The sequence below is a fragment of the Gavialis gangeticus genome, unplaced genomic scaffold (genome assembly GCF_001723915.1).
Source record: "Gavialis gangeticus isolate Ggan-Ray unplaced genomic scaffold, GavGan_comp1, whole genome shotgun sequence".
Lineage (NCBI taxonomy): Eukaryota > Metazoa > Chordata > Crocodylia > Gavialidae > Gavialis > Gavialis gangeticus.
In genome coordinates this window covers 1629909-1654597 of record NW_017728998.1, presented here as the reverse complement: position 1 = coordinate 1654597, position 24689 = coordinate 1629909, and the positions used below count along the sequence as shown (strand labels likewise).

The 24689-nt window shown below is 48.4% G+C and overlaps 2 protein-coding genes across 4 annotated transcripts in view; one reads left to right on the top strand and one right to left on the bottom strand.

The window, feature by feature from the left end:
* Window positions 1–12658, top strand: part of NFAT5 (nuclear factor of activated T-cells 5) — an 80927-nt gene extending 68269 nt beyond the window's left edge. For all 3 annotated transcript variants that reach the window (XM_019505351.1, XM_019505349.1, XM_019505350.1), the window contains 2 exons: window positions 3997–4243; window positions 5097–12658. In XM_019505351.1, the coding sequence (XP_019360896.1) occupies window positions 3997–4235 (239 nt within the window). In that variant the 3' untranslated portion in view covers window positions 4236–4243; window positions 5097–12658. The remainder of the gene's footprint in view (window positions 1–3996; window positions 4244–5096) is intronic.
* Window positions 12659–17366: 4708 nt separating this feature from the next.
* NQO1 (NAD(P)H quinone dehydrogenase 1) lies at window positions 17367–20979 on the bottom strand. The gene is made up of 6 exons (XM_019505348.1): window positions 20946–20979; window positions 19349–19513; window positions 19127–19257; window positions 18908–19021; window positions 18464–18565; window positions 17367–17712 (listed from the first exon to the last, which is right to left on the bottom strand). Exons 1-6 carry the CDS (start codon window positions 20950–20952, stop codon window positions 17404–17406), a joined length of 828 nt encoding a protein of 275 aa, XP_019360893.1. The 5' UTR covers window positions 20953–20979; the 3' UTR covers window positions 17367–17403.
* Between the last annotated feature and the right edge of the window lie 3710 nt (window positions 20980–24689).

Genomic DNA, 24689 nt, shown 5'->3' with positions numbered 1-24689 from the left:
GATCCTCCCCCTCTATGCGGCACTGGTCAGGCTGCAGCTGGAGTACTGCGTCCAGTTCTGGGCGCTGCACTTCAAGAGGGATGTGGACAACATGGAGAGGGTCCAGAGGAGGGCCACTTGTATGATCAGGGGGCAGCAGGGCAGGCCCTACGAGGAGAGGCTATGGGACCTGAACCTGTTCAGCCTCCACAAGAGAAGGCTGAGGGGGATCTAGTGGCCTGTTACAAACTAGTCAGAGGGGACCTGGGGGAGTCCCTATTCCCCTGAGCGCTGCCAGGAGTGACTAGAAATAAGTCACAAGCCGGCAGAGGGTAGATTCAAGCTAGATATCAGGAGGCGCAACTTCACGGTCAGGGCGGCTAGGATCTGGAACCAACTTCCAAGAGAAGTGGTGCAGGCTCCTACCCTGGGGGTCTTTAAGAGGAGGCTAGATGTACACCTTGCTGGGGTTGTTTGACCGCAGTACTCTTTCCTGTCATGGGAGGGGGTCAGGGTCAGACTTGATGATCTGCTCAGGTCCCTTCCGACCCTAGAACTATGAAACTATCTTCCGAGGTCCCTTCCAGCCCTAATGTCTATGAAATTTATATTTTCTGTTTTGCATTTAGTTTAGCTATTTGAGTGGCTGGAGGATGGAAGTATATTAATATTCTGTCCTCTCAAGGCAATTTGTGCAGAGGGGTCTCTACAAGAATGGATTTACCTCCCAAATAATTCACTATCTTAGGAGGAGCAAAATCAAGTAACTCCGCACTAAATCTGAAGATCAAAAAGATAGCTCTTTGTGCTGAGACTGAGTTTGAGAAAGTTTATCCCAAAATGTTTTTCAAAAGCTAAGGAGAGGAGGGATGAAGTTGAAATCCCAGTTCAACTTTAATTAAGGCTGTAAACAGACATTGCCAAATGAAGCAGATCAGCTGTGTCTAGTTATGTCCCAGCCTGTTGTCTGTTTTCTTGCAGTGGGAAGGGCCTGATCCTGCAGGACAACACTCAGTGCACACCTCTGCAAACGCAGGAACCTGGGATCTTCTTGCAGAGGCATGCCTGGGGTCTCTGATGTGGGGCATGTTTACAAAGAGGAAAAGCTGGACAGGTGCTCCCAGGGCTTCAGGGGCCTGCTCCTGTTCGCCCTGGGAATTCCCTAGGGAATTCATCCCCTGGGGAATTCTTGGGGCATGCAGGATTGGGCCCTTGAAGCTGCAGGAGTGCTTGCCCGGAGAGGCAGGAGAGCATGGGCTGCTCCAGGCTGCTTGCACTCTCCCAACTTAAAACAAAACAGACATCTGCCCTCAAAATAGCAGCACAAATGAATGCTACCTTTTGCCACCACCACAAATTTGGGTGCAACAGAGGGCATGGACATCTATTTGCTTTGCTTTGTGTTACCAAAATAATGTTTATGGAGGCAGAAATCCAACATTTGTTTGTAGCCTAAGATTCCCTATTAGCTGAGTCTGCATTCATAAGAGCTAACTTTCCTTTTTTTGCTAATGTTCTCTGAGTTAGTTTGTGCAGCTTCCTAGCTGGTAAGTGTGATCTTGTTTAAAGCACTGAATTTTAGGACGCAATAGCTCTGGGTTCAGTCCCTGTCCCTTCTTTAGACCCTGTTTGGGACCATAAGTAATGCTCGGAGTATCTGTAACATGGGGATAGTAATATTTTCTGGCTTCTGCTCCCGTCAGTCTATTTAGGTTGTAAACTGCTAGAGAGAGGATTTTTTTTCATAAGCATATGTACCAAACACACTACAGTGCAACTCCAATCTCATGTGGGCCCCTCAAAACCTCCTGTAATTCTCCTGTTTTTATAGCAATATGCACATATCTGCATTGCTGGATAGCCCTGTCCTGAAATGGATGCAGTTCTGTTTCAGAGCCTGATTTCAATAGAGTTTACTCCAGAACCTGTAGGTATAAGCAGAGTTCTTCAAGTATACACACTTCCTTACAGAGTTTGGTCTACTAACATGTGTCCAGATCTGGATATCTGTGGGCACAGGTGTTAACTCCTCCCAAATTTCTGCACGTGTCAGCAGAAGTGGGGCACGTACAGTGCATGTAGTCAGTAATCCATTATGTTTTTCAAACTGCATCCTATACTTATTTACCAAATTGTTCACTTACTGTCTTTGTCCTTCTCAAACAATGTAAAATGCTGACTGAAATGATTGCAGTGCAGCATGATAGTTGAGATTTAAGCACAATTTCAGTTTGTTCTGTATTTGTATTGTACCTGTCATAGATTCATAGACACTAGGCCTGGAAGGGACCTCGGAAGATTGAGTCCAGCCCCCTGCCTCAGGGCCAGGAAGTCAGCTGGGGTCATAGGATCCCAGCAAGATAAACATCCAAATGTCTCTTGAAGGCGTTCGAAGTAGGTGCTAGAATCACCTCCAGCGCAGTCTATTCCAAACCTTGGGGGCTCGGACAGTAAAAAAGTTCTTCCTTATGTCCAGCCTGAAATGGTCATGGAGGAGTTTGTGACCGTTCGACCTTATCATCCCTTGGGGCAGTCTGGGGAAGATTTGCTCCTAGGTTACCCAGTTAAAGCTCTCGATATTTTAGTTGTCGAGTGTAAGTGGTGCACAAATAGGTACATAAACATAGGAAAAATATGTCCCTTCTTTAGACCTTTCTCAAGACTTCCCCTGTTGGTCTTTCAAACAGAGTCTGCAAATTATGATTATAACTTAAAGAAAGTTTTTACAAGTTGTATAATGCAAAAAAGTCATTAATAAGATGTGCTAGAAGCCAGGCTTGTGTCGTTACTTTTGTAAGTTTGGTCTATTCAAAATCCACCACTTTGCCTTTTGTTGTGCTCTGATGAATTTATAATACAAGCCTCTTGGGAGAAACCAGTCTGTCTTTCAATGTTTTTATAAAATGCTGCCCTCACCTGTCACAAAGAATTGTCTAGCCTTACATGATACGTAAGCAGAAGGCATTATTTCTGCAATCATCTCTATCTCTGCAGATAATATAACCAGGTTCAAAGCAGGATTAGACATTCATGGAAGACAGGTCCATTAATAGCTTATAAACAGAACAGTCAGGGCTGTCTCTTCTGAAACCCTTAAACCAGGGAGGGTCTGACAGAGGATATGCCCAGTTCATCTGTTCTCCCACAGTCGGAGACAGGATCCTAGGCAAGATGGACCATTGGTCTGACCCAGTGTGGCACTGCTGATGTTCTTATGCCTCATTTAATTAATTTTGTGACTTTATGTGGACAAGTCAGTAAAACTTACTGTGCAGTTTGATTGTTGGATGTGCTGATGCACAGTGACAGTTGCAAATTTGTGGAGTACGGGTGATAGAAATGAAAGGGATACAGCCATACTTATTACTGAAACAGCCTGTGGATGCAGTGGAACAGTCTTCAAGCACTGGAGATAATGTTCCTTTTCCATATTTTTCTTCCAGCCAGGTGCTCTCTCTGGCCTGCTAGGGTGTTAATAGTGTTTGATTTTTAAAACCAAAACCATTTCTTCACAAGAATGTGCACTAACACAGTGGGGGCCAACCTTTTTGACAGGCATGCCATGAATTAATTCTGTGCCCTCCCTGAGTGCCACTCCTATCCCTTTCCCCTGCCTGATCTGCTGCTCTGCTTTCTGCTCCTAGCCCTGTGCTTCCTCATCTCCTCTCAGTGCTCTGCTTTCTGCTTCCTTTCCTGCACTCCCTGCTCAATTTGTTTTACTTTCTGCTGCTTGTCCTATCTGCCACTGTGCTGCTTGTGCCCTCCCCAGTCTGTTACAGGCCATACAGAGAGGGTACTGGTGCGACTTAGCACCCTTCTGATTGCAAATGCTTGCACTAACTGAATTTGTTCACTGGGGAAATGGCACATGTGACTGTCTTGTGAGTAAAAGCATGTCTGTCTTTATATAAGCTCTTAAGTAGATTTTGATCTCAATAAAGAGGTTTCTTAACAAACTTCTTAAATATGGATTTTGCAGCTTCAATTTTCTTCTGTCTCTTTTTAACTTCTTAATAGACTGTGGCCAGCTCTTAACTTCTGGACCAGCTGCATTGCCGGATCAGCTGATGGCTATAAGTCAGTCAGGTCAGCCACAGAATGAGGGGCAACCACCCGTGCCAACACTACTGCCTCAGCAGATATCTGAGAATTCTCCACTACCTTCAGCGATGACAGCCAATCAGAATATGGAGAAAATAGATGACTTGCTTGTGTCATTACAAAACCCGGGGAACAACATGGCTGGCTCATTTTAATTGGCCAAGTAAGTAGTGGATTTGGGTTTTGTGGGTCTGCTTGCCAGTCATGCAGTGCTCAGTAAGGTTTTGTGTATACACCAAAAAGCCTCTCTTTTTAATAGATGGCATGACTTTGCACTCCAACATCATGCATATATATGTTTATTAAAATATTTCTGTTCCTCCTAAGCAAGTGTTTAACTGCAGGTAGCTAGAACTAGTAGATGTTTGTGATCGTCAAGGGATCAGAGTCAGTAGAAAATTGTTTGACCGAGCTTTGGTTTTGACCTGGCCTTTGTTGTTTTTCCTATGCCAGTATAGCCTAATATTTGTATTGGGATAAATTAGATGAATGGATTGCTGTCAGACAGGTGAGGCATCCCTGAGAACTGCCACCAAATCTGGTTTTAGTTCAAAATTATTTCATGTATGTGTCAGATTTCCCTTTAATCTGCAGTCTTCCAAAGCCCCTCCCAGATTCCTTTGGCATAATAGGAGAGCTACTATAAGTGCACCATTTTCGAGGTGAGGTTCTGATCACAGATGGGCATTAAATAGGCCATGACTCTAGACTCAGTTTGTTAGCCTGTCTGTATCCTGCTTCTGTAACTATGTTCAGCCTCTCTTAAACCCCCCCCCCCAGTGAAATTTCTGTTGGATGATACACCCTTCACTTGACAACTTCAGACTTGTGTAACGATGTCAAGAACTGGAAAAAAAATACTCTGGTGTTCCCTCACACAAGATGGCTGCTTTTTGGGACTGAGTGTTTCTTTTTTCCTCTCGATCGTAGAATGCTTTCAGATGAAAGAGCGACATAAAAGTAAAATGAGACTTAACTAATTACACCTAACTCTGTTTTTTCTCCTTCTCTCTCAGAAATCCTATGAAGGAAAAGATGACAGTTTCCAAGTTCTCTCAGACCTTGTGATTCTGGATTAAGCTGTATGGAACAGATTACTTCTGTCAAAGAATGGCCTGTACCCAAGCAAATATGTAAACTTCTCCCTTTTTTCTAAAGAGCACATATGCTGCCTACTGCAGTTTTTAGCAACTGAGTCTGTAACTGTAGTATTTGAGACTCCTGAAGTCAATAATGGCTGAAAAGTTGGGCTTTGTTTTACCAGGGTGTGGAATGGGACTGTTGCCATATTCCTAGACCCACTGGTCAGTGATGCTTTTTTAATTCAAAGCAGGACTGCTCAGCTATTATTGTTGTTAGAAAATAATACATGTTGCCATGTTTACCTTTTCTTTTCTCTTCCTTCTTCACAAAACCTCTGTCAAGTAGGAAAGCTTGTGAAGCAGGAACATTGTGTGCCCATGGCTTGAGCTGTGATTCACGACATAGCTGTCAGTCAGTGAAAGAATTGCAGTTTTGACAGTGGCATTGAAGAGTCATGGCTGCGATGTGTTAGTTACAGCATGTGGTCGTAAAAGATGCGGATAACTTACAGGCAGATTATCTACTACATCTCGCAGAACATCCAGGAAGATGTGGGTGCTTCCTATCGGAGAATGTGATTAACAGTTTTCAGTGTCTCTACTGGTAGGCTTACATATGAACTGTACATAGAATAAGAATTAGGTGGCTCTACCAAAATGAAGGAGAACGTCACAGTAATATATTCTGAAACCTTATCCTTTAAAATACCTTGAACGTGAAGGGAGCAGTCTGCCTGGCTGAGGAAACATCTCCTTCATGTCTCTCACTACAACTGTGTAAATCAGAGCTTGTCAGCTGCATTATCTTTTCTCATACTGATCTGTCCTCCTTCATTCTTTCCATGTTCTTCCTCTTTCCTTCCCTCAACTTTTACGTGGTCTTTAAACACATAAAGATACTATTGGATTTAGAAAATTTTAGGGTGCCACGGCACCTATGACTGTGGTATCCAGATGCCAAGTCAGTAGAAGTTCTTGACAGGTCAGCAGGGCTTAAGGACAGTGGAAATGCCAGTTTCTTTCCATCCCCCAAATGCAAAAACTTGCCCTGCTTCTCCGATCTTTGCTGATTAAAACCTGACTTTTTAATTTTAAACAGGGGGCAAACAACACGTTTCAGTGTTCTTAAAAACCTCACTTCAGCTGGTGCATCTTTGCAGCCTTTTCAGCTCATGACAAGTTGAAGTGCATAGTTTTTTAACTGATAGTCCCCATATCCTGCAGCTTCTCCTGGGTCATATATTCCATTAAAAAGCAGCCTTCTGTTACAGTATATAAAAATAACCCACTCCAGGCCATATGGTTGCATTGTGAGGTATGCAAGTTCTTTTGGGTGCTGCAGCTACCCCAGGAGGGTATGCTGAGCTCTCACTACAACCTCATGCAGACATTTATTCTGTCTTCTCCGTCTCCTGCACGTAGAAAGCTGTTAACGCAGTAGAGCCAAACACGTCATGTATGGCTGTTATGCCTTGGTATAGTAAAGTTGGTATTGTGTCATTTTTAATTTTTGTTATTTTAAGTAAAAAGAATAGCCTGTAAATGGTTTTTAATTTACCCTAGTCTGTTTACCGTGTGTTTTTTCTAACTTGTGTACCTAGTTGAGCTGTGTAGAAATGTTTTTTGGTTTTAATGGTTTTTCCTGTATGTCAGTCTTTCAAAATGTTTATTTGCTCTTTCTGTGTGTCTCTCTCTCTTTCTCTCTCATTGAGAGGCATTGAATTACGTTTTCAGTAGTAAGGCTTCTTGCCGATATGAAGGGAACTTTTCAGAAAGAGACCTGCTCTGGGTCATTTAATTTTGAATACAGTTTTCAATCGTTCAAGTTTTGGATGGTTTATATCTAATGTGTGTTTCATTTTTTTGGAAAGCTATATTTTGTATTTAGGAAATGGTATACTATTTTGCTATTTGTACTGAGTGAGTACATTGGCATAAATATAAAAATTTATATATATATATATATCTATATATACATATATATGAAATATTCTTTTGCCACACATTTTTGTGGTAAATTTGTGAGTTTGTCTGATGTTCTACCACAACGTGGCGTCTGATAACGGTGGGGGTGGGTTTTGTTATGTCTTTACTAAGTATTTAAGTACTTTTTGCAACATAAATAACTTGTTCATCTCTGGCCATTCCATCAGGCAGTGTATTGTTCCAGTTGGCAGTGGGCAGCTTCACTGTGTTTGATGCGTCTGTCACTCAGCAGTGTGATGTAGTAAGGAAACCCATTTAGGCAACTGTAAAATTATGGGGTTTCATTCAGAATGAGCCATTCAGCTTTTATTCACTGTCATTGTCTATTTAATGTTTTACTATTAGCACCTTTGTGTTATTATTTTTAATTTATAATTACACTAACAATGTTGTTGGAAATTTTAATCATGATAAAGAAAATTTCCCCTACTTCATAATGTCCGGAGCTGCTTTTTAACCCTGAACAAGACACTTTTATTCCTATGAATTTGTTTTCTTTTCCTTGTAAGAAAAAGTAAAATTTTTGTTATGGTTCCTGGAAGAGCAGTCTCGCAACATTGCCTGAATGCTGTCCGATGAGATATAGATGGGTTCTGCGCCTCACTGGATTGAGTACAGCTTCCAGATGGCTGTGGGAGGCAGTGGCCTGTAACAGTTCTTCGGAAACTATCTGGTGACTTTTGTAAGATCAACTTATTCACAGTTAGTCCCAGGACAAGGATGTTTGATGACATCCTGCTGACTGAGTGGGCCTACTGTAGACTGATGAGAGATGGGGATAATAAACTGATTTGTATGCTGCTTCATTTTGTTCCATTGTTTGGAAGTGGGAGCATCTTCATTCTGAAATGTTGGTCAGCGCCAAGTCACCAGGGACCAGTTTTCCATTGATTGGTATCCAAAATAGAACCTTTTGCTGGGACTGCTACAGCTCTGGGGCAGGGGAATGTTTGACTTGTGCATATTTTAAGGTTGCTTATAACAAAGGCTGTGCGACCATGTTCTCACTACTAAACAGCATCTTTACTTTCTGTTGTGTCAAACTTACTGTGTCCATTTTTAGGTCAATGTTAAATGTACAACATTTTGAACATGTGATTTGGTTACAAAAAGTATTTGTCTTCTGAATTAAAACCTTGCTCAGTGGTTGACTAGTGCTTGCGCTGCTACTTGCAAACATCTTTTCAGTTGCATAAAGAGTGAAGTTCAACAATGGCTTTGGAAACAGCTTGCAAGAGTTGTTTCATGGCAGAAGAACCTAAGTATCATGAGAGTCCCATATCTCTACTCCTTCAGACTTCCACCCATGTACTTTCATGATTTCAGCAGTTGATACTGATATTTGGAGCTTACCCTGGTTTCTTGGGTGTTGTTTTTGGGTGGGAAAGGAGGGTGGTATTTTTAATTTGCTGATCTATTTATTCCATGATGCATCTGCACTGGTCTGGGCAGGAGAGAGGGGTATAGACAGCGTTTGCCTGTTGAGTTTTTATGGGGGGGGGGGAGCTATCCAATCCAGTCCTGTTTGGTTGGAAAGTTAGGAGTCATTTAAGGTGATGATAATATGTGTATATACGTGTAATTCTTACCTTGAGTAGTCAATAAAATTTACGACAATTGCCTCCTGCACACACTAAACTTAAGAGGCCCGTTTGTCTCAAATTACATGCTGGAGAACTTGCTTTTTATATATTTAAGGTAAACATTTACTCTTTTGAAGTGCGTGTTTTTGTAGCTACCTTTACTAGATGCAAAGTGGAAAAGTATAAAGTTGTATTTGTAGCGTGGATTTTCGGTATATTATTTGTCTTTCTCTACTGCCTTGGACCTTTTGTTAAAGCTTCTATAATCCAAAAATTCTATATCTGAATTTAAATGGTTTTCAGCTTTAAATCCTTTTTGCGCATTAGCTTTCCAATCCCCTTTATTTGCTGTCTCAACAGCATCTCTGTTATAAGAATACCTGGAGAAACCTGTCCTTTTAGCCACCACAGTCCATGCCTTTAGCCAGTCCCCTTGTGTCTGTATATATGATATCAGTACTTAAAAATGGACTGTTCTTAATTCATCATTGAAAGAATAATAGGTTATATGAATAACACTTGTGGTGTAGAAAATATTAAGATAAATATTAGTTGAGCAGCTCTTGCCAGTGGAAATGTTTATCAACACTTCCCACTTTGCCAGCCAGTCTGTTTGTTGGCACAGATTGGCTTGACACGGTTTGACTCTTTCAATGGCTCATCCACACCAAATGCTCTTCCATTATTTTCTTTGTCAACACATACAGTTAAAGGAATAGTTTCAGCCCTGCTGCTCTGAGGAGACACTTAACCACTAGGCATTTATTTTGTTAATTTTGAGCTACGGGCAGGATGAACAGTGTCCATGGCTGGGTACTTTTTATTAGTTCTAAATCAAAATAAGAGACGAACAAGATAATGTCTGTGAATTTTGACAGTGTCTTAGCCCTAGACTGATGGCTTTTCCAATTGCAAGGGTGCACAATTTAATAGGGACAAGCCTTGACTTTTCTAGTCTTCTGCTGTGATTTCGGGATGTGTTGTCCTGTAAGAAGTAATATCTACTGCATTGGTTAGATTTTTCCATTCACAAATTGTCCTTCCAAAGCCTTCAAAAAGGAAAAACCATTCAGAAGCTCAAGCACCCTCTTTTAATGTAGCATAAACCTTTCCAAGCAGCAAGATCGTCTGTTTTGTTTAAAGCTTTATCAGTGGAACAAAGAAATTTAAGTTCACCCAAACAGGCAAACCTTTAATAAGTTATTGAAAATGAGGACATCAGAATTTTGTGTTCAGTTGCAGCTCACATGTTGCTCTGTTACTTAAAAGTTACTAGGCTACCTAGTCAAAGCATGTATAGATAGATTAGTGCAAATGGGTGCAAGTGAATAATGGAAGTGAGAAGGAGGGGGAGGAATTGCATGGGGTGCTCTGAACCAGGCATTTTAGGTGGAAAGTGAGACCAGGGATATTTAAGGTGGTTGCTGAAGAGAGAAAAGCAACCTGCTTTAGAGTGGTTTCTGGGAAATAATTTTGAAGGGGGAGTGGTCGAAAGTCAGTGAAGTTTAAAAGTGAACTAGTTGGTACTCGTCCATTTTTTGTCAGTATTCAGTGAGTCTTTGGGACAGGTCGTGAGAACTCCACGCACAAATAAGTCCAAATTCATATGCAGTTATGGTAACTGTGTGCGCAAGTAGTGAGTGAAGCATAGAAAAGCAGGGACGTTTCTGTACACACACTTGTCAGTTTGAGGCCCATCATAGAGAACCTCTGTGCTATATGTAGTTAAATAGAAGAAAAGATGAGACATAGCAGATGAAATAGAGCAAAAAATGTACTTGCAGTTGTCTAGTTTAGTTTGCGTTTTTGAGAGGCAACGTAGAAAAGGATTTTCCCTTTTATATAATCAATGTATATATATGCAAATATGCCACACCTGTATATTCTAGACCTGTACATATGTATATAGCTGAAATCAAATATCATATATATATTATTTAGTTTATTATATAGATGCATAACATACTGTTATATCAACATTTTTATAAAGTTGACATCATTAATTTTTCCATAGTGTGAACTCACTTACCAAGCTCACTTCGGTAGCTGAGTACTAGTTATGTCTGTGTGTGTAAAATATAAAGTACATCTGGAACAATTAGTAATATAACAGTAAGTGTTGTCCTAGAGACGTGTTTTGCTTTTCAGCACTTTGCTGCTGTCTGAACCGTTGCTTTCTGCTCTGGTTTTTCCCCAATATTTTATTGCTGTTTGGCAAATTTGACGTTTGAAAAATGTGTGGAACCAACAGCCTGGCAATCCCGGTCTTATGTCCTGGGTCCGTCTCAGCAGGGGCAGCAGCAGCACGTGCTTGCTTTCCAGACAAGCTGCTGCTTTGCCAGTTTGTCTTGGCCCTTCCAGGAGGGACCATCTTGTGGGATTCGTTTTCCACTGGCTTTTCAGTGCTTGGCCAGTAGCACAAGAATGAATGTTGTTTTGCAGGTACAGGTCCATGAGGAACTGGACTGAGGCCAGTTATTCCTGTTCAAGAGGGGCCCCTAACCCCTGTCGGGACAAAGACTTCCAGCTGCCACTAGGCTGAGTTGCATTTAAACTCAGGACCTGCACCTACTCCTGGGTCCTCCCTCTTCTTTTTTTAATACCTGTATATAAAGATGCCCCCAAAACAATGTAATGTCATCATAGCATTTTGAGGTGGTTTTGTATGGAAGCAGTCTGACCAAGAACCGTTCCCTGTGGGTGGTCTCAGACTGAGTGGGAGCACTGCTTTTGTCTGTACTTATTTCTTACGTACTTAAGAGATTAAACTCTTAAAAGGAATATTGATTCCTAAAGATAAGTAGCGGTGCATTTTATTTCCCAGGCCACACCAGGAACTTGAGAGCAAGATTATCACCTTGAATCTGGCATGTGCTTGATTCAAACCATCTCTACCAAACCCACCTTTAGTGCCCAGTGCAAGTGACTTGAATTCCCTTCTCTTCCTTATCTTTCTTCCTGTCACCCCTCACTAATGCTCCCTTCTACAGAGAAACCTTTTAATAGTTTGTGCTCCTACAGACTAAAAATTATACCACAGTGTATATACATCCCATTCAGGCAGATACGAGGGTGGTGATGCTCTACCTTCTTGCTGTGAATCCAACCACAGCTCACTCCAAAGAGCTCCCCGACACTTGCTCTGGTGGAACCACCATGTGAGCACTGGATCTTCAGCCAGCACAAAATGCCACAGCTTCATTCAAGTCCATGGCGGTGCCCCCACCAACACTGGCTGAGGGTCTGGCCCAGGATCCGGTCCGCACAGAGTTTCCAGCGGGGAGGGAGGGTGGTGCTCTGCAGGTTAGGACCAGGTCCTGGCTCTTGACCTCTGTTTAAAAAAAACAAAACAAAACGTCAAATTCTGGATTTTGCGGAGTTGGAATGGGGATGCTCTGTCCTGCCGAACGGGCCACGACCAGTCTGAAGCCTTTTCTATGCTGGCTACTACTTGATAGGGGATTGAAGTCATGTCCTCTTATTGCTGTTTGCCTTTGGGTAAGCTCCAAGCAGCCCCAGACTAGAACCTTCTACCTCTGTTAATCTCTGCATGAACTTGGCACGCTCATGGTAATCATTCTTTTCCCCCCGCGTGGTTTGTCTGCCATGTTTTGACTAAAGCACACTAATCAACCACTGAGCTGTCTTTTCCCTTGTCCTGCAATGTGAAAGTAGCACCAGATATTTTGTGCATTTCTGTGTATATGGCTTTCGTAGTTGGGATTTTCCGAGCACTGATACCAGGTGTGTTCAGTTTGTTCTAAGAGGGGATATTTCATTTGCATCTATGTTTTTAGCTATCCTGTGATAACTTGTTGAATATTAAAAAAAAATATTTTGCTTCTATTGGGACATTTGTATACTCGCAACTATATTTCTGTAAACAGCTACAGTCAAGAATAAAACATTGAAAGTTTTCACTTTGCAGTGTAAACTCCTGTCGTGTTCTTTCAGACCATGAGAAGAGAGCTTGATACAGCTGTGGTGCTGGTCATGGTAGCCTCGTGGCTTTGAGCTGAGCCAAAACGGGGGAGGTGGAGCCCAGGCTGATCTTCTTTTGGCCACCTGTTTGGAATCGCCACGTAAGCAAACACTTTTTGTACCCTGCCTGCATCCTTTCCTTAAGGCTTTGTCCTGAAAACTGGGTCTCCCACTCCCAAATTGGTCTTCGTCTGACCCGGCCCCCCTTGCTGCCTGGGAAACATAAAATTGCCCCCCAGGATTTCTCTTTCTGTGGACTCTCTTCCTTGGACCTGGTCCCTCTCATTTCCTGTCCCTCCAGGCCTGTAAGGGTGGTGTTCTTTCAGAACGAAGAGGATCAGAAGTGGACACAGTTGCCCCACACTGACATTACACTTCCAGTATTTCTTCTGTCGTCTTTCATGTAGAGTAGTAGCCTGATGTTTGTTCTTGACCATCAGCATACACTGAACCAAAAGAAGTGAGTGGGCATAGTGACACTTCTCTGTTTACTGTTTTTGCTCGTCACTGACATTAATTTAAAATGCAGTGATGTGTGCGAGTGGGTCAGAGCATTCCTTCTGCGTGCATATAATGTCTTCGGCCATATCAGGTAGCATGAGAGCAGATGCAATTCAGCCACTGTGCTCCAGTCTGGAATTCCTCACAGGCTTCACGGGTCTTGACTGAGCAAAATAATTCCCTCAGCTGCAAAATCTCAGGCCAAGATACCATGGCTTCAAGCTGTTCTCATCGTGTATGTAAAAGATCCCCAAAGCTGCATGTTCCCCCTCACTGTTGGTCAGAGACTAAATCATTTGTTGCATGCAATTTAGGAGGAATAAGAAGAGCAAAAAATAATAACTTTTGGATTATGAGGTATAGAAGCACACGGAGACCCTAGTCCCTTGGCTGGCCTGTCACCTGGGTCCACTCCTTGTACAGGATTCCCAGAGCTGTGTGTTTTCTGTTCTGGTTATTAGGAAGCTGGCAGCCGCCTTGGGTTACAATTCCTCTGGAAAACTTTCATATATTCTACCAATGACAGTTTAAGAAAATGGTCAGTATCTGTTTACCTAGCTGCGTATTCAATCACATATTTGCAATATTTGTGGTATCGTAAAACAAATCCTCTCCCAAACAAGTGATCCCAGCAATAGTTTTTTCATACGATGAGTTGTCATTCCTAATTTTAGATTTTTAAACTAGAATACAATATTGTGACTCTCAGCTACTAAGACACCTAGCTATGGAAGAGAGAGAACTGAGTTGTAGAAACAGGAGGGGGACTGTGCTAGGATACAAGTTTTAAATTAATAGGAAAAAAAAACAACCAGCCATCAAATCTAGGGTTAAGTAAGTGACCCTTCCTTTTGGAGACAGGCTGGTACACTCTTGGGTTGGTTTTCCCTTTTGAACCTACCTGGTGTTGCTTTCAAACAGCCCCTGCAGCTGAGCCAAGAGCAGCAGGGAGGAGTTTGAGCATGGGGCCTCAGGTGGCAAGACTAGCCTGCTTATCCCAGTCCTGCTCCCAGCACTGCATCGGGTGTGGACATGGGCAAGACCCTACTGCACAAACCCCTTGGAAGTGGGGCTGTGCTGTGAGCCTCTCAGCCAGGCTGCCTGGGGGAAGGTGGCACGTTTTCGGGTGCAGTTACAAAGCGGTGGGGAAGTTGCACTGAAGCCCTGCAATCTCAGGCTCCAGTTTTCTCTTCTGGGCAGCTCGGCGCTGCAGCAGATAGTTTTGCCACGAGAGGGCAGCTGCAACTGGAGATGGAAGTAGCAGCTGGAGGGAAAAGTGGTTCACCCCAGCAGGGCTAACTACCTACCACTGCCTGTGATGGGGAAAGTAAAGCCTTTGCTTCTATTGCTCAAAGAAGCATGTGGCAGGTCAGGCCCTGACCTCACTGTACGTGCAGGGAGTTACAGACTGGTGCTTTGGAAAGAGCCAAAGTAGCCTCGCCGTCCTCTGTTTAATTGCCAGCTGCCTCCAGGCCCCTCTCCTGCTGCACGGGGAGTGACCAAGATGCCCCCACATCCCACTGTGACAGCATTACAGCCAGTGCTAGCTAAATGGCAGCAGGCATCTCAGGAGCTGAGGGCTTTGCACCTTGGTGCCCTTGATAAGTTTACCCTGAGAAATGAGAGTACTGGCATGAATCTGTCCCCTGGCAGGGAAACTGCACAGACCCCTAGTAGGGGTCTGGCCCACGCTAGGCTGATCCTGTTTGCAAAACAGCAACAGTCAGCATGGGGGCAGAAAGGAGGCAAGTCGGCACCATCCTGTGGTCTGGCAGGATTATTTGGGATGCCATGTGGCCTGAGGGCAGGGACACTTCTGGCGTGACAGGGCTCTAGCACGTTTACAGCGTGTGCTCAGAACGTGGCACAGAGCAGACCGCAAAGCTGAGCGAGGAGCTTCGGTCACCGGCTTTTCATTCAAACTTGTGTGTAGGCAGGCAGAGCCTGTGACGTGCTGAACTAGGTCCTGGCTGTGCAATCCTTATGCCCTGTCTTGCTCATCTCTGCATTCAAATTCAGGCAGTGAATTGTGCCTGTTGCTGCTGCTGCCTTAGGCTATTGAAAGAAGGGAAGGGTTTTGTCCTAAGCGGGAGCTCTCTCCAGTTTCTTTCCATGCCCAACAGAAAATGTTGTCATCGAGTATGAAGTGGCATGTCACAAGTGCAGATGAACAGGTCGGATACAAATCTACCAGGGGCCCAGGCAGGGAGTGTCTGATAAAGGCCTGCCTGTTAGGTGCTGATGCCACCCTCTCTCCCCCTCTTTATTTCAGCCAAAGGCCAGGTATTCCCCAAAGCTACATCTCCCCCATCCCACATAACCACAAGTCAAACAGTGGGCATAAGAACTGCTGTGGCCGGATTTTCCTGGACACACCTGTTTTATCCAGGTGGGCTGAGTCTGTTGGAGCCAGGGAACAGTGCCGGACATTGCTATTGGCATCAGAACCCGACTCCCGCCATTTAACCAGTACCTGATTATGGGGACTTCTGTAGCTGAGGACTTTTATCTGCCTCCATGTCTCTCACGGCAGCCACGGATGGGTCACGACTCCCACTGCCACCTCGCGTCTCAGCACTGACCTCTCCTCACTGTGCAGATGCAGCGGCGGCAGCGTATGAGACACGGCTGCTCCATTGCTGCGCTCCAGGATTTGTCACTGCAGCCGGCCTGTTGGACGGCCGCTGGACCAGAGCAAAGGAGGGGCTCCCTCCATGGGCCCAGATAACGGACAGCAATCCTCATGTGGGGGAAGGAAAGCGTGCCTAGCCACGGGTTCTGCTAGGCCCTTGCTTGCTTGCCAGCCAGCTGCAGCCTTACCTCAGGGGCCTTTGTCTTTCCCTGTGATACCACGTGATCCTCTGCAGATGTATCCCACTCACTTGAGATTGTTTTATAAGCTCCTCAGGTATTAGATTCATTGCTACATTCCAGGGGCTTTAATCAGAGCAATTTCCTTCCCACACCCATGGCAGGGAACAGAAATCCACAGGCAAGGGGGAAGCAAACCAGCAAATCCTTTTTACTATTCTGCCTCCTGACCCGGTGTCTTCCAACGTGAGCTCTGGGGGACAGTAGGATGGAGGAGCAGCTGATCTGTGACGAGTGCTGCAAGATGACCCCCTTGGCTGCAGTAGCAGGATTCCCAGAATCGGGGCCTGAAACACGAATGGGAGCATTGTACGTGCAACACAAAGGGTTGGCTGAATACCTACCTGCCAGCGGAGGAGCAGATGGGCTGACACAGAGATGTCCGAGTGGTCTCTGAACAGGAAAAGATAATATGCAGGAATGGGGTTACTCGAATGACACAGACGCACGTGACGGCGGGGAAATGCAGACCGTGGAGCACCAACTAGCCTGTACTCTCTTGGGAGAGCTATGTAACATAAAGGTCTCTAGGCCAGGGCCCAATTTTGGACCAACGTATAGGCGTAATGGGAGGATGCAAGACCATGACGACTCTGAGCTGTTTACAAGAGAGAGCCAAAAGCCTTTTATTGAGAATCATTATGACCTATGAGCAGAGAGCTTAAGAGTACCGGCACAACTCTGTGCCACAGACGAGATCTCCCCCTTGCAGCACTCGCTCAAGTGCTGCAATCCAGCTGCTAACTCAGGCTACCTGATTGGGATAGATGTGGCTTTGCCATGAGTGTGGAGTAGCAATTTAGCAGAATCTGTCCCAGCCTGTAGCCCCTGCTAAGGGTTGGGGTGGGCAGGGGGGACTAGGAGCAGCCAGGTGTGGGGGTCTGCTCACATTTCTGGGGTTTGTGAAACCGTAGAGTACAGGTAGGTTTTCTCAGGAGTCGGAATCCAGACTACATGCAGTCCATTACTATCACCACAGCAGACCTCAAGGCCTGTGGCTTGTGTTTGGACTCTAGTCCCAGCACTATTAGGGGCCTGCAGGACAGAAGGAGCAGTCGTCCGGATGGCCAGGAGGTACAACAGGACCTGTGCAGTAGACCAGGGTTATTTTAATCTTTCATGCAGTACCGTGCAGCATGCATTGCAGCACTGGAGCATCTGCAGGCACTTCCTTTTACCCGTACAGAGCCAATACATGTAACCAAAGCCAAGTGCATTCGAACAGCATGAAAATTAAGACAAAAGAGACAGGAAATTGTGCGACCAGCCCCTGCGTAGAGCGCTGAATTGGCAGACACCAGATGGCGTCGCTGTGGAAGCTATTTCCTCTGGGCTTTGACCTGGTTGTTGGGGGGAATGGCCTTCCCCAAGTGCTGGCCCACGGACAGCCCGTACTTCTGATCCTTCTGCTGCTCCTGAGCCTCTGCTTTCAGCTTGAAGCCCCCTTTGAAGCTCAGCTCAAAGCTGCTGCTGGGAACAAAACTGAGAGGTGTCTCCTCCCAGATGCTCCCCAGGCGCTCCTTCCAGCCTGTCAGGATTTGGGAACGGATGTCTTCAGGCGTGTGGCCAATGCTATAAGCGATTTGCGGCGCCAAGACTTGGAAGCCACAGAAGTACAGTGTGCCGTTCTAGGTGAGAAACACAGGGGAATTGGTGTCTATTTGGGAAGAAGAGACATGGCCTCTTCCATCCAAGGCACGCCGGGTACTGGAGAAGGCAGTCCAGGGGATCAGCCAGCCTGGATATTCGCTGTGGTGTGCCCCATGTCCCCTGACTCCTGGCTTGCAATGGAAGTGCACTTGGTCTCCTCAGCAGGGGCATGGCCTTCATCCCCCCGTGCTTCAGGAATTTGGGACTGGCTTTTAAATTCCCCAGGATCTGGGTCCTCGTGGGCTGGGCTAGTACATCCCTGCCACTACACAGCTGATACTGCACCCGGTGAGTTTAGGCCAAAAAGGAAACCCTCTTTAAGTCGCTGGTTGGCATGGCTGATGTGCTCGGAGGTGTGGGAGTCGAGCCATCTTAGATGCGTGGGTAAGCTAAAGCAGCCAGCTCTGAAACTCAAGTTCGTTCAGCTGCCAGTGTACCGATGTCCACCCTCCTTCCTCCAGCCCGGGCCATGCAGGCAGTTCCTTGCACAGGCTGGACCACAGGAGAGGGAAAGTCCCTTTTCCAGGGTCCAGCACAGGACTGTTGCCTTTGCTGTCTGTCCCCTGGTACCTTTTGAGGAGTAGACACAAATCCGCACTTTCCTCCCTTCTCAACAAGACTATCCCTAGCTTCATCCCACGCTGCCTTTGGCCGCTCAGGCCCCTTCCTGAGAAGGTGTCACTACCTATTCCCTGATGCACATTGCCTCCCCGGGTGTAAAAACGGTACCTGTATTGGCCAGAGGAGGATGTTGATGTCCCCGTTGATGCCATTGGGGGTGTACATGGAGCCCGCCCCGCCCGTGGTGAAGGAGAGCATGGCCTTCTTTCTCTGCGGGAGACGAGGCTTGGTCACATCCCGCGCGGCACCAGGCTACAGGACCAGCGCTAAGCCGGAGCACGGGGAACGCCTGACCTGAGGAGTTCAGCTCAGCTACGCCCTCAGATCGCGTCCCTGCACGTGCCCTGCCGGGCTTCCCCACCCCTTTGCCCTTTGAGAGCACGTGCAAGTGTCTGCACCTAACGGTCTCCCTCGGAGGAGAAGGGAGAGCAGCGGGTCTGCAAAGTGTAGGTTCGGTGAGACTCAGGCTGGCGGCTGCAGGCGGGTGGGAGCCCCCAGCACAGGCAGGGCAAGGGGAAAGCAAAGTGAGTACCCATCCCCAGCGCAGCCTACCTGGAAGGGACCCTGGTCGTACATACTGGCATAGGAGTAGGCAAAGCCTCCTGTGAAAACCCGGTCAAACCAGCCCTTGAGGATGGCCGGCACCCCAAACCACTGGAGCGGGAACTGAGGAGGAAGGGAGAGAGACAGGGAGATTGCAGGAGGAGGTCAGGAGATGAATCCTGCTTTTTTTTCCATCCACGGCTGCTCCCTCGGCTAGGAAGGCGGTACCTGGAATATCACAAGGTCTGCAGCCTCCAGCTTCTTCTGTTCTGCCACGATGTCGCCACTCAGCCGGCCCTCCTTCCATGCCAAGCCCATCTCCACCGCGTAGTTGAAGTTGTTGGGATCCTTTGGCTTACCTGAGAGAGGAGGCAAAACAGGACGGAGGTCAGTGCTGGGGACTGGTGCCAAGGAGCTCTGTGCTTTAGGGGGAACAGCGCTGCTCAGTACCAGTAAAGTCTTCCCGGGACAGCACCGGGTTGAACTTCATGGCGTACAGGTCAGACACGGTGACGCTCCAGCCTTTCTTCTGCAGCGCGTCGACAGCAGCATCCTTCATGGCGTGGTTGAAGGAGGTCTTGTCCGCGTGCGCCAGCACGATCAGGGCTTTTCTTGCTGGAAGAGAGAGCGAGAAGCTGGAGCGCTTCCTTCACCGGAGGGAAAGGCACCCTAAAACACCAAGCTTCCCCAATTGCAGCGCTCAGGGGTAAAGCAGGAGACGGCGCCACGGATGGGGAGGGAGGGCAAGATGGCACAAAGAGGAGTACAGTCGACGGCATCAAAGGCAGCTGCTGCGTCCAGGGGGATGAGGATGGGGGGCCAGGTCTGAGCTGCCAATGAGAGAGGTTTTGGTGGACGTAAGGGACGGAGACCAGGATCAAGAGGAAACACCAGGCCGCAGCGCTGCCTTCGTCAGACCACGAAACAAAAAGGGAGAGGAGGCAGTCGCAGGCGATGCACCCAGGGCCACGGCTGGGATCTTCATGTGGGAGCAACTTGGCAGTGTGAGGGGAAGGAGCAGGGGCAGGCGGCAGGGAGCGGAGGAGAGTAGGGATGGAGCAAAGGGGGTAGACAAGCAGAGGGCCCGATGGGGAGCACCCAAAAGGAATTGTCTGTGGACACCGCCCTGGGCCAAGGAGCTGGCTGTGGCCGGGGGCAGCCCTGCAAGAGTCCCTGCTCTCTGCACAGCAAGAAAACCAAAGCCCAGGCGCGGCTGTAGAGGTTGGCACCTGTCTGGGGGTTATACACACCCACCAAGATTGGGGTGCAAACGAGGAGCCCTCAGGACACCTCATTTCCCAGGACTGAGGAGGCTGTGCGGAGGGAAGGCAGCAAGGGACGTGCACAGGGCAGGCGCTGTAGTGAGACTGGCCGGAGGAGGAGGCCAAGCTGCATTGCCCAAGCCCGGAGCCTCCAGCCCCCGTGAGAACATCAGAGCTGCCACGGACGGCTCAGATCTGTGTCCGGTGTCGCACGGGGGCAGGGAGCAGAGGCCTTGTGAGCTGCACGAGTGTGGATCGGTGCTCGTGCTAGCTCGGTGTCTGCAGCAGTTGCACCGAGTCTACAAACCTCGGGCTGTCCCCCCCGCACAGCTGCGACCCGCCCTGAAAGCCCGGGCTAGGAGCCAGCGCTGCAAGGTGCTACGACCGGCTTGTTGCCCCGTTCCCCCCGCGGAGTGGCGTGGACATCCTGGGACTTTGCTGCAAGCAGCACACTTGCACCCCTTGGGCAGCTCAGAGAGACTCCTGCCCTGGGCTGGCATCAGTTTGAGCACTCAAACCTGTTTCTCCAGCTACTGAGCCGGGTTAAAAAAGTTGACGTCGCATGTCCCCCACAAACTGTGTCTGCCCAAACCCCCGCAACGGTGCCACTGTGCGTGTAAGAGCTCCCTGGGGTGCCCTGGAAGAAGGGGTCCCCCCAGCCCTTCAGGTGCAGGCAGCCCTGGGGCAGGGCCTTGCCCCTCGCTCCCTGCCCCTCTCCTCTGCAGCAGAGGGACCCCCAGGGGCTGCGCTGCTGAGAGCCCCGGTCCCAGCCCCCCGCTCCTTACCAGCCATGGCGGGTCTGGAGGCAGCAGGGCTGGTCCCAGCCTGCAGAGCCACCTCCCCACGGGCGGAGCCGGCTCTGTCCTGCCCCGCTGGGTCCTGCCACCTCGCAGCAGCCTCCTGGGTCCTTGCGGTGCCTGACGAGAGCCAGGGAGATAAATCCCCAGTGACTTCTCCTTCTCCCCTTTGCATTTCGTAACCCTCCCCTTCTTGCAGCCTCTCCTGTCTGCCTCCTCCCTGTCCTAGGGAAGCCCCCATCCTCCTCGCTGCCCCGCTCGAGCCCCTGGCTGGGCTGTGAGGACCAGGGTTATCCAGGCGTGGAGGCACCGAGGGGCACATCTCCCTTCGTCCTCCTGTTTGCCTTTTGGACCACTGTTTTTAGGGGACTGCCCCGAGGACCCCGGGCTCTGTTCCCCATGTGGGAACAGCTCTTGTCGAGCCCATCCAAGCAGAGGTCGCAGCCGGGTGGACCTATGTTACATTGCCGTTGAGCTGCCCACCCGCCGTGCTCTTCACCGTTTTGAATCATTTGGTGTCATCGGCAGACGTGGCCACCTCCTTCTCCAGGTCATTTATGAACGTGTTACACAGCACTGGCCCCAACACAGACCTGGGGGACACACTGCTTACTTCTTTCCACCCCCAAACTAACCATTTGGACTCACTCTGTTTTCTATCTTTAAGCCACAGGCAGATGTTTCCTGCAATCCCGGACTACCTAACCTCACAGAGAGCAGCTGACGGAGGTGCAGGGCAGGAGCAATACAGAAGTGCTGCTTCTGCACCGTGGAGCCGGATGGCAGACCTAGGAAGGGGCTACTGAACAAGTAAACCTGCTACAGGTGCGTGACCAAAAATGCCCAAGAGCCCCCTCACACCAGGTCCCTGGATCTCTGCCTCCCAGGCCTTTCGTAACATGGAGCTGGCCCCTTGCATTAGGTGACTCAGCCGAGCAAATCCTGCCCCCAGACCATGTCGTGTTTGCAGTGCTCCACCTGCATTAAGTTGGGCGCGGCTCTACCAAACAGTAATGAACACGAACAAAAGATCTTGCTCTGCGGCTGTGGGCGGAGAACAGCATTGCACGAGTCCTGCACACCTGCAGAGCTAAGTCGTGACAGAGGTCACAGCTTTCAAAGGCGTCGACAGTCGGGGGAGTCCAGACTGGCACGCACGTTACGTGTAAGAACAGCGGCCTTTTTTATTGTTATGGCAATGGGAGAGCTTGAGCAAGAAGACCCTGCACGGACCTCGGTCACTGCTATTGCTGTAGCCCTCCCAGGTTGTATGCAGCGATGGACTGGTGCTGCGCACGCCTGGGAGAGTGCACCTTGCCGATCGCTGCCTAGCCCAGGGGACAGCATAGCAGACCCTGCCACTTCTCTTCCTAAGACCTTTCCAAAGCCAACTGTATGCCCATTTCAGAGCCTGGCTCCGGCTGTTCATCTGTGCCGAAGAGCCCGCAGGTCTCTGTGACTGCAGCTGACTTCGAAGCCGGCGCTTAGAAGCAAAAGGGACTTTGAACGTTTGAGCCAGGGGGTCTGGCTGCAATCCTGAAATGCCCCTTGCGGAGAGCAACCTGCCACCTCTGTTCTGGCACCTCGTGTAGCTCAGTCTACCTCGGGAGGGTGCTGGGTTGCTTAGAAATGCACTAGAGGTGAATCAGTTACCTTTTCCCTCTCTGTATCGAGCACCCTGTCCTCTAGAGAGCTGCATTAAGTAGCTCTTAAGGGCCAGACCCAGTGTGCAGGCCTGGGACACTGATGCCTAGGACCTGCTGTCCCGCTCAGCCCCAGTAAGTGGGTATAGGTCAGACCCTGCTTCCACACTAAGAAGTGAAGGGGAGCAGGTCCATGACCTGCAGCCGGGCTCCTCTGGCCTGGTGCGCTGCCCTATTGCTTTTGCTTTGCAGACTGGCCTTACTGACCCCAGCCTGCGAATGAGTGACACGGGGTAGGGAGCTGGGGCCTGTACCTGGCCGTACTGCAGCTCAGGATGCCGCTGCCCAGTCACAGTGGGCCCCCGAAACACTTTGTTGACTGTGGTTGGTATCTAGAGTAATAATTAGAGAAACAAGAGGGGGCCCCTGGAGTCCCCCCCCTTTTCCCATGGTCCTTAGTCCAGCCACAGGCAGCATAAACAAGCTAATTAAGCACCAGGCGAGTGTGCGCACAAAGCTCACAGCCACGTGCAAGCTTCACTCGCAGGCTGCAGGTCCCAGAGCCCTGCAGCAGCTGCTCAGCCCAATCCCCCTCATCCTCCTCAGTTGGCCACCAAGGAAATGGCTCTCAGCTCCCAGCAAGGCAGGACCATGCCACCAACGTGATAGGAGAGAGGTCGAGGCCTTTCCCCAGCGCCTGAAACCAGGAGTGCAGAGATTTCCTCCAAGCACCAGCTCACACCCATGCACTAAAAAGCAGTAAGGGAAAAACAGCGTCTGGCCTGAGGGAAGGGAAACGAAGAATGATTTACAGCTCACTGCCCTGGGTGGGCCATGGAGAATAAAGCTCAGCAATGCAAGCGCCCCTGGCTCCACAAACACCCCTCCTGACATGCTGCCAGGTCCTGGCACGGCCTAGCTTTAGCAACACCCCTCAGGGGCATCGTGCCAACAAAGCTTGATGGGCAAACTCCACTCTGCCCCATAGCTCTGCTTTCTCCCTCGGCAGGGAGCTGCTGTCTTCAAAAAGCACGAGCAAAGGTCTTGCTGAAAGTGAGCAAGTCTGAGTGCAGTCCCGAAGACGGCGATGCACAGCTGTCTGCTGAGGGGGGCAATTTCTGCATATGACAGGAACCTGCCCTGGGCATCTGGGTTGCAACCATGCTGCTTTCTGTCAGTGCAGAGCAAATGCCATCAAAACTGAGAGAGAAAGGAGTGTGGAGCCAAGTATTCGCACTGAATGGTCACAGCTGGGCTAGCACCAGGAAGGCTGATGGACTGGAGAAAGGCAGGCAGGAAAAGGGGTTTTTGAAAACTCTGGAGATGCTTTTTTCCACTCATTAACAAGCCACAAAGCCCAGCAGTGAGCTGCCTTCTGCGCCTCACCTGGAAGTGACAATCCAGCCCTAGAAAGGTCCTAAAGGAGGGATCAGTCCTCTCCAGCCTGTCTATGGTCTGGAGCTCTTCTCGAAGAACCAGGGCACTTGAGGACCTGCACAAAGGGCTTTCCCATCAATAGCCTGGTTTGCTCCTAGTTGGAGCACTCAATCCCAACTTGTCAGCCAGTTGCCAAGCCCGTTTGTGCCTGAACGTTGGTTTAGCTTTGCTTGCAGGCCAGGGCACCGATATACAGAAAGCCTCGCTTCTGTCTGCAGCGCTCCCTAAACGGCATCTTTGTTAACCATTCCTTTCCATCGCTTTCTAGCCACTGCTGCTCTGGCTATGTGCATCAACCTCACACCTAGCCTAGGCCAGGAGAGGACAGACTTGCTCTAAGTTTGCCTCTGCAGCCAAGCTAGTGGACAGGTAAGAAATACCTTGATAGAGAAAGCATGGCACTGGCTAGGCCCTGGGGCTGCAGCTGCTCCATCTTACAGGGCACTGTACATTGCTCGAAGCTAGAGCAAAGTATTTGCTCCTGCTGTAATATCGGCACATTTGAATGTTATTTTGTCAAGTAGAAACAAAGGACAAGTATTTGCCTCTGTATCCAGCTCTCGGTTACAGCCTGATGGTGTGGCTCCGGCTGGCAGATCAAAGGGGAGGGCTGCCCCTGCCTCTGCCCAGCTGCGGGCCCTTCTCGCACTAC